This window comes from Argentina anserina, chromosome 3, assembly GCF_933775445.1.
Source record: "Argentina anserina chromosome 3, drPotAnse1.1, whole genome shotgun sequence".
NCBI lineage: Eukaryota > Viridiplantae > Streptophyta > Magnoliopsida > Rosales > Rosaceae > Argentina > Argentina anserina.
Window position 1 is genome coordinate 29099310 of NC_065874.1, and position 9252 is coordinate 29108561.

A 9252-nucleotide genomic window follows, 5' to 3' on the forward strand; every position below is an offset into this window, starting at 1 on the left:
GTAGGAACCTTGGAGGTGTGTCTTCAATAGTGAAACTCGGTGGAGATGATGATAGTTTTGGAGTGGACGGCTTTGTTAATTTGTGAGGGAAATTTATGGTGGTGTTTTGGTAGAGTTTTGGCTCTTGAATGCTAATGAGAAGTGTTCTTATTTGAGAGATGAAGTCATGTATATATAGAGAAAAGAATGAGGGTAGTTGCATCTTTCCTCGTCATGTTTTATGCTTTTAATGATCATCTTTAATTGTTGGATGACTTGTCTTCATCTCTTTTTCTTTAATTATCTCTTTAATCAAATCTGAAAATAAGAAAATAAAATCATAAGTAAGAGATAATTAGTTTCAAAACCTAACAAGGATTCCTAGTCAAACTAGGACTCTAGACCAATTATGCGTTTTTAACTCATATAAGCATAAAAATGCATCTAATACCGCCCAAGACTCTTACTACGACTCAATGATTCAATAGTACAACAATAAGGGCTAAGCAAAGTACAAATTGAGGTAAAAACATGTTAAGAACGTCGCACAAAGTGCTCCTATCAGCTACCATCTCGGAAAGGCCTTCGTAGAGAAAGAAACCTTGTTAAAATCTTAAGTTCTAAAAAGCGATCTTAAGAAAACATCAGGGGAGAGTGAATCTGAAAGTATTCAAAGTAATGAGCTTGAAAAGAGGCATGATCGTTGTCAAGCTCAGAAGAAATATCAGTGAAGCTGAACGTCAGGAGGCTCGTCAAGAGTTAATCAATATATGTACACATTTCAATTTTCAAGAGTGAATCTAAAGCATCTCCTTCCAATTCCAAAGATTGAATTCCCAAATGGAGAGCGAAACGCAGGCCACTTTGTTTTGTTTAGAAAGGGTTCATAGTTCATAAACCAAACCAAACCAAACTACGCATCAAACTGGAGGACAGTCTACCAATAGAAAATCCGAAAAAAATAAATCAAGTACTGGTTGAAAACAAACTAGTTTCTTTCACAAGCCATGGTTGCTGAATGTAGCGTCCCTGAGAATTTTCATCTGTAGTATACTGTTACATCAATCACTTCAACATCCATCTTCGTTTCCTGAAATGTTGTTAGAACCACGAAAATTGCAACAAGCTGTAAGTGAGATGAAGATGTTGTTGGAGGATTGAGACACCCGAATCAGAATTGGAACTTCGAAAGAAAGATCTAGAGCTACTTGTGCAACAGCATTGCAATAAATTAGTACGTATGTATATTTGTTTTAGATTTCGGCTTTGTACTTTGCGGTGTAAGCATGTATTTTGGATCTGACTATCTGTAGCTTACTCTTTCAGATTGAGGAGGCACATGAAGAGGGGCTACGGTTGAAAAAAGCAGAGGTTCGTTTGCCTTTTTATCATTAATCTGGTCATTAGTGATAATGAAACTAGATAGCAAGTAGTCGACTGAGTATATTGCATATATTTGGTACTCATTATTTGATAATACTTTCAATGGCATGCAGAAACTCGAGGGAAAATGTGATATTGAATCTGGAAAAGAGGAGATTTAAGGTAACGAGCTAGACATATGACACATGCTGAAGATGGAAAATCGATATATAATTTCCTAAGGGGAGTCTTTTGGAGTAGCTATCTTGCATTTAGCAAGCTTATGTTTGATATATAATAGACAATAACTGTAAGATATTAGGAAGCTAAGCTTGATCAAGCATTCAAGCCAACTGAAACTTATTGGCCAAGAGTGCCCTATATTATGTATGTTTTGTGATCATGACTAAAATGGTAGATGGTCTCTGTTGGTAGATGGTAGATGCCCTCTGTTGGTACATGTCAATCTTAACTAATGGTCCCAAATATCGTCAGACTTTCTGCTCTGCCCATGCAAAATCAAATTCTCAAACAAATTTCATTCAGGAATAAATTGCCAATGAATCTGTCTAGAAGTTCAAGTTGATACCTGAAATGCGAATGAGACTAGTAATCACCTAATTATATGCAAGTCTGGTTCAGTCTCCTTCCTTCTCCATGTCACTAAAGTATAGCTGATCAGCAAACACTTCAACCTGCTCCGAAGTCCATCCAAGCCTGTGGCGTCTCCCCTTGGAGCAATCGCTATACCCAACGGTGTATTGCTGGCTCTCTGTCATAAAGACTTGTTCTTGGAAGTCCTGCATCAATTCTTCAGACAACTTCCTCTTCTCAACCTCAATTTGCTTCTTGCATTGTTCCAAACTCTTCTGGCTCTGCTCCAACTCAGATTGGCACTCGGACAAGTCCTTTTGAACATCCTTCATCTCCTTCAAGGTCAAATCTTTCTCCTTAAAAGCCAAGTCTCTCTCCTTCGCGACCAAGTCTTTCTCTTTTAGGGCCAGGTCTAGCTCTTTCTTCAAATTCTGGATAGTTGCTTCGGACCAGCCAATATAAGTGTCAACCTGCACACTCAAAGATGCATGCCAGACCCCATTATATCCTGACTTAAGATTGAAAACAACAACTGCATGGTCCATTCGAATAAATGAATCTTAAATGTTTCACTTGAATTGTAACTACAAAATTACAAAAGCAGGAGCAACCATCCAAAAGAGGGTGATTCCAAATCTCATAGAATCTATTATAAGCCTTACTGATCAAAATGTTCCCAAATAAAATGGCTTATGTTAATTTGATAAAGAGATTTAGAACAAAATGAACAATCTCTTGTGTGTAAATTAACTTACAGAAGCACAATGCTGGGAGAGCTGGGCTCTGAGATTCACAGGGCATACTACACCTCCGGTCGAAACAGTAGCTTGGGTTTCGGGTTGGGGTGGTGGGGCCATCACAGAGATTCCTGGATCATCAACCTGAGGTGGTCTTGCTGGCTTTTTACCAGGCTTTGTCTAAGAAGAAGAACAAGAGAGAAACAGAAGATGAAACATGAGATTGATCGTGTAACAGAAAATTATGAGGAATTGCTGAAAGCAAAAGGAAACTTTACCCGGGTGGCGAGCCGCTTCTTGGGGAATTTACCGCCGGTTGATTTCCGAGCAACTTGAGCTGGCCTTGTTGGAGACATGTTGGCTTTGTTGTCAGAAATGAACAAGCTCGGAGAGTTTAGAGAGGGGGAGAGAATTGATTGAAGTGCTGAACAGTGGTCTTCAGGGTACACGGATTTTAACTTGAGTGAAACTGTGAAAGTGAAATCAGTTCTCAGTTCTCAGAATATGGTAAATTGACAATGCCCTCCGCGTGGTCGTCTGAAAATAAATACTGATGGTGCTTTCAAACTGAATAGTGTGTGATACAATGTGGTACAGCTACAAATAGCATTACATGTTGGAAATGGCGCAATGAAGCATATGAGATGTTAGGAAGATCAAGCATTCAAGCCAATTGACACTTAATGACCAAGAAGTATGTATGCAATATCCCATTCCATAACGAAAATGGCAGATCAGATGGCTTCCTTACTACTGATGTCAATCTCAACTAGTCTCTCCATATAGTAATTGTTAAGACTTTCTGGTCTACGCATGCAATATCACATTCCCTAACAATTTTCATTCATGAATATAGCGCTAACGAGTGTACAGAAAGTGTTGATTGATACAGGAAATGAGAATAAGAACAGCAATCACCCATTCACATGCAATCTGGTTCCGCTCCTGTGATTCCTGCCCTTGGAGGAATCACTCAACCCAACACTATTGCTGGCTCTCTGTCATAGATATTTTCTCCGATGTCTTGAATTATATCTTCAGACAATTTTTCCTTCTCAACCTCAAACTGCTTCTTGGCTTCTTGCATAGCTCAACTCAGATTGGCACTTGGACAAGTCTTTTTTAACATCCTTCATCTTCTTCAAGGTCAAATCTCGCTCCTTGGAGGCCAGGTCGTTCACTTTGAAGGCCAGGTCTTGCCTTTTCTCCACCTTCTGGATAGTGGCATCAAAATAGTTAATATAAGTGCCAGCTTGCACAAACAAATCAACAACAGCACAAATCAGACCTCATAATTCTCGTAACTTGGACTTCAACCAACAACTGTATGGTCCTTTTAGGATTGGTGAATCTAAATTATCGGACTTGTACTGTAACTATTAGAGTAGATAACTTTAAAACTACACTCAGGAGCCACCAATCAAAAGTGTGGAATCTAAAGGATATACTTAATATTATATTTAGAGATGACAAGCCGTATGATGCAAATTAGGAAAAGGGTTGATGACCATGAGACCACAAAATGGGTTCATTCTAGTGCTTACTTTGTCTCCAATCCAAGCCGTATGTTTATATCTTTTTTTTTTTCTCTCCAATCCATTCTAGTGCTTTGTAGGGCTGGACTTTTTGACACCGAAAAAACCGAAACCGGCCATAACCGAACCGCACCGAAACCGAGAAACCGGAACCGAACAAAATCACCGTGTCGGTGTCAGAAACCGAACCGAACCGAGAAGTTGGTGTCGGTTATTGGTTTCATGCTTTCAGAAAACCGGTGGAAACCGAACCGAACCGATAATTGAGATGTAAGGTTATAACTTGTATTTGATGAACATATGTAATCGATCGGGTGCTTGTGTAAAGCATAGATTTGGTAATAAATATATACATGTAGAGATATGTGATTTTGTACAAGGTAATATATGATTTTAATTTTTCTATGTGTACAATCATGCATGAAGAGATCTAATATAATGCTTATGGATTTTGTCAACTAGCCGTCATGTTAAGACAAGTATGAACATCTGATGATGAAGCTCATGAGGTTTAATGTTTATTTTGGTTAACTTGTTGTGTTTCAGCAAAGCACAATAATTTTGTTTAGTTAATATTTGAGTTCTTGATTATTTATTTGGTGAATGTACTTAATTAAAGTATTGAGCTTGTAGCTTACTCCTTTACTTTTTATTCTTTTTATTTTCATTAGTTAAGTACGAAAAGTCAATAAGGATATTAGGTTTTATAACCGAAACAAAACCGAAACCGAACCGAATTATAGGTTAACCGAAACCGCGGTTTTTATATATATTTTTCGGTTTCGGTTTTGAAAAACATAAAACCGAAAGTTCGGTGTCGGTTTTCGGTTAGTGCTCATAAACCGAACCGTTGACACCGAGTCCAGCCCTAGTGCTTTGTCTCCACAACAAATCCAAATCAAGCAATGAACTACAAATATTACTAATGTTCCCAATTAAACAGGCTTCTATTAAACAATGGTAAAAGCAGTTGAACTAAATAAACAAGGTCTTGAATGTAATTAAACTTACAGAAGCACAATGCTGGGAGAGCTCAGCTCTGAGATTCTCAGGCTCCCCTCAAAATGTGGCTTATTGGTGGTTGAGGTGGTGGTGGTGGAGCCATGGCAGAGATTCTTGGAGCATCAACCTGAGCTAGTTTTGCTGGCTTTCTGTCAGGCTTTGTCTTAGGAGAAGAATGGGAGAAACATACAGTATATGACAATTCAAAAGCAACAAACACAATTGAGGAAATGCTGAAAGCAAGATCAAAATGGAATGGAGGAAACTTACCATGGTGTCGAGCCACTTGTTGGGGAAATTACCAACGGTTAATTTCCGAGCAATTCAAGCTGACTTGATTAAAGACATTTTGGATTTCTTCTCAGGTATGAAGTAGCACAGAGAATTAGAGACGATTTGGGAACTGATCGAAGTGAATACTGAACAGTGCTCTCTGGGGTGCAGAGATTTAGTTCATTTTCAGTTATAATCAGTTAAAATGTGCATAGTTAATGAACAAGTGACCTCACATTAGTTCTGGCTTATGTTTAAGCACATATACTGCCCTCGCACTAGTTCCGGCTTATGTATATGTAGTTCCACCATCAGAGAAACTCTAAATAAACATCTAAATTTGCAACTACAACAATAAACTTGATGAACTAACATCTGAATGCAGTCCAAAATAATCAAAATATCACTCAAAAGGAATTGGGGTCTCTTTTGACCCCGACTTGCCATGATATTATAGCAGTTGAAACAAAGAAAAACAGTTATTCTGAGAGGGGCTTTTTGTGTTTTGTGGATTTACAGTGGCCTCTGGAGAGAGTTATTTTAGTGACAGTGGGACGTGAGTGACGGGATGAACATCTACAATTACATGAAATCTCATGAAGAAGGTAATTAAGTTCAATTTCACATACTTCATTTCTACTTTTGTAGCGTATGTGCATACAAAAAGTTCACGACAGCAGTTTTCCAACTCTATCAGACAAAATGGGTTTAAGAAATCTACATGAACCCACATCCGAAAAATAGAAGCTGCAAAAATTTACACTAAATTTGCCAAACTATAAGCACTTACAATCTAATACACAGCTCTTGGTATGAGACTGGCAGTTTGCTCATCTTTGGATGCTCAGGAAGATCCGTAACTACGTTGGCCAATCTGGAAATCATATGAGGCATATGAGGCTTCTTGAGCCCCCCATTTTGGCCAATTGTCCTTTTTCCTTTCCTGGGCCCCTATTGCTGTTCTCTCACCAATTTGTATCTCCTCAACTTCTGCAACCTTTTCCATTGCTATCCTCTTTGTCATCTTAATCCTCTCAGCCTCCCACACATTGTTCCCCGATTTCAAGTTATCCTGGGAATCCTTTTCCAACTCAGCCTCCGACACATTATTCCCTAATGCGAAGCTGTTTTTGTATGAGGCATATGAGGCTTCTTGATCCCCCCATTTTGACCAATTGTCCTTTTTCATTCCCTGGGATCCTCTTGCTGTTCTCTCACCAATTTGTATCTTCTCAACTTCGGCAACCTTTGCCATTGATATCCTCTTTGTCATCTTAATCCTCTCAGCCTCCCACACATTGTTCTCTGAAATCAATTTATCCTGGGAATGCTTCTCCAACTCAGCCTCTGACACATTGTTACCTAATGCGAAGCTGTTTTTGTATGAGGCTTGAGGCTTCTTGAACCACCCATCTATGTACCCTTTGCAATAGGCCTTCTCCTTTTCCTTGTCTGACATTGCTCTGCTCTTCGCCATTTCTTTTCTCTCAGTCAGATCCCTCCAAAATTTGCTACAACTACCTGTACCTCTTTGGTTTTCCTTATTCGCCATTTCTATCCTCCTAGCCATTTCAATCCTCTCAGCCTCCCAGACCGTGTTCCCTAAATCCAAGCTCTTTTTGTAGGTATCCAGTTCTTGGGAAGTCTTATCAAGTCTCTGAGTCAGAGCCATCTTCTCATCTTCCCATTCTTTTTTCTCTGATTCCAAGCTTTCTCGGTAGCTATCCCTTTCCTGGGAAGCCTTCTCCAACTCCACCTCTCTTTTGCACAACTCCTTGAGGACATTTTTAAGCTCCAAAGCAAAGTTGTTAACTTCTCTATCAAGTCTCTCACTCACTGCTTTCTTCTCAGCCTCTAATGCCGTCTTGGCTAAAGCGAACTCGACGCGATCACTTGTCCCCTGACTCTGTACCACCTTTAGCTCTGCTTTCAAGTTGCTGAGCTCATTCAATGCCGAATCACGCTCCTTTAAAGCTCGATCGTACTCTTCTCCTGGAACATCCCTACAATCCTGCATGCAATGGTTTAACACAAGTGGAAGGGCACAAACTGGAACTGCAGTAGAGAAACTAAACAACATATAAACCCAGTGATGCATTGGGACATCATCTGAAACTCACAAGTGTTGCTTTGGAATAATCACCGGAAAGGACAACTTTTTTTTTTACACAATTGTGAAATTTAAAACAGATAGAATAGTTGGGTGAGGAGTTTCATCAAACACCTGGAGTGCAACTTAAACACAACCCAGTTTGGGAAATGGAAGACCAGCAAGAAAACAAAACTGACCAGAGTAGTCCGAGGTCGCTTGTTAGGAGGAGACATGTCACCGGTTGTTCGACGAGCAACTTGCCTGATACGAGCCATTGCTTGTTTCAACTAAACCCAAACAATCTGAAACCATAACAAGGAGGAATTGAAGAGCTGGATGTTAATGAATGAATCTATGCGCAGTAAATAAGAAAAAGAGGGGAATTAGGGAGCGGAAATGAACCAATTTTGCGGAAACTACGAGAGCGATTTGGAATTTAGGATATCGAATACTGTTTTACAGTCTCCACCTAATTTCGTCAGCTCTTCTTTTCCTTCGTTCGAGACTGAGAAGGGCTTGGAAGTTTCCAAAAAGGAATTTCAAAAGAAATCGATAATGTTTTAAGTCCTATTGGTGGCGTTTAGTTTTCTTACATATATTTTCATTTTCAGAAATATAATGAAAATTTGTTCATTGATATATAATTATACCAAAATGAGGATGAATTTTTCAGTACTCCCGATAACTATGTGGAATGTTTAGTGTTATTCTATTTCAATCAATATTTTACATTTAGTATTTGATTTAAAAAAAATTATATTTAAGTTATTATATCAAAGACTATTTTTTGTTTCCTTATAAACCATACACCATATACTCTAATACCCTAAATTCTAAAACCCTAAACCTAAAACCCTAAATTCTAAATTTTAAACCCGAAATTCTAGTTCAAAATTATCAATACTCATAAAGGTTATTTCACAAATAATAAAAATATATACAATTATAATCTTAGTGTAATAAATTTATATGTCAAAATATAACAGGTGAGAATAATCACTGGACATTGTCACATGATTCTCCAGAAACACCGAAATATTTTTTCAAAATGAAATACAAAATGATGCGGCAGGTGCCAACTCATCAACTCAATTGCTTACATGGATTTTCAAATTAAAAATCAATAAAATTGGGGAAATGACCAAATGAATGAAAACAACCCAATACTTGTCCATTTCAATTCTCGTGTGTCTATTTCAATGTATGAAATTTTCTACCCATTTTACCTTAATCTAACTCTCTCCACTCACCTCTCTCTCTCTCTCTCTCTCTCTCTCTCTGAGATCGAGTCTATAGTCAAGCGAATCGAGGACTACGTAGACGGAAAACTCCCAGATCGAGTAGTACAGATGCGCAGGAGATTGCGGTCGGGAATCGAGGACTACAACGCCAGTGCCGGCGCATCGCTTTCGTGGTGGAGCCTCGAAGAGGTAGGCCTGTGAGGGTGGTCCTTCGTATGCGCGACGATGAAAGCATTTGGTTGATTTCAGGGAGTGAGGATGACGAGCTCTTGGATCTTAGCTAGTGACAATGATTTCTTCTTTTGAGAGATGAAGCTTGGCGACGGAGATAAGTGCTCCTATTTTATAACAAGCTTCATATTCATCTTACAATTGCCCAGATGTATAATTAAGTTTTCTTACTTTCATCATAGAAATGTTCCTTGATTATTTTCATC

At 38.7% G+C, this 9252-nt stretch overlaps 2 protein-coding genes across 6 annotated transcripts; both read right to left on the bottom strand.

Annotated features, from left to right (window-relative positions):
• Positions 1-1048: 1048 nt before the first annotated feature.
• Positions 1049-3067, bottom strand: LOC126788303 (uncharacterized). 3 transcript variants are annotated; one of them, XM_050514283.1, is made up of 4 exons: positions 2951-3067; positions 2691-2852; positions 1931-2405; positions 1049-1069 (listed from the first exon to the last, which is right to left on the bottom strand). In XM_050514283.1, exons 1-3 carry the CDS (start codon positions 3026-3028, stop codon positions 1980-1982), a joined length of 666 nt encoding a protein of 221 aa, XP_050370240.1. In that variant the 5' UTR covers positions 3029-3067; the 3' UTR covers positions 1049-1069; positions 1931-1979. The 3 variants fall into 3 exon arrangements, with proteins under 3 accessions (XP_050370240.1, XP_050370239.1, XP_050370237.1); XM_050514282.1 differs by lacking the exon at positions 1049-1069 and adding an exon at positions 1476-1846; XM_050514280.1 differs by lacking the exon at positions 1049-1069 and having other exon boundaries at positions 1854-2405.
• A 3018-nt stretch (positions 3068-6085) lies between these two features.
• Positions 6086-8097, bottom strand: LOC126788294 (COP1-interactive protein 1-like). Of its 3 annotated transcripts, none has more exons than XM_050514273.1 (3): positions 8044-8097; positions 7772-7876; positions 6086-7493 (listed from the first exon to the last, which is right to left on the bottom strand). In XM_050514273.1, exons 2-3 carry the CDS (start codon positions 7847-7849, stop codon positions 6327-6329), a joined length of 1245 nt encoding a protein of 414 aa, XP_050370230.1. In that variant the 5' UTR covers positions 7850-7876; positions 8044-8097; the 3' UTR covers positions 6086-6326. The 3 variants fall into 3 exon arrangements, with proteins under 3 accessions (XP_050370230.1, XP_050370229.1, XP_050370228.1); XM_050514272.1 differs by having other exon boundaries at positions 7977-8084; XM_050514271.1 differs by lacking the exon at positions 8044-8097 and adding an exon at positions 7977-8014 and having other exon boundaries at positions 6086-7876.
• Between the last annotated feature and the right edge of the window lie 1155 nt (positions 8098-9252).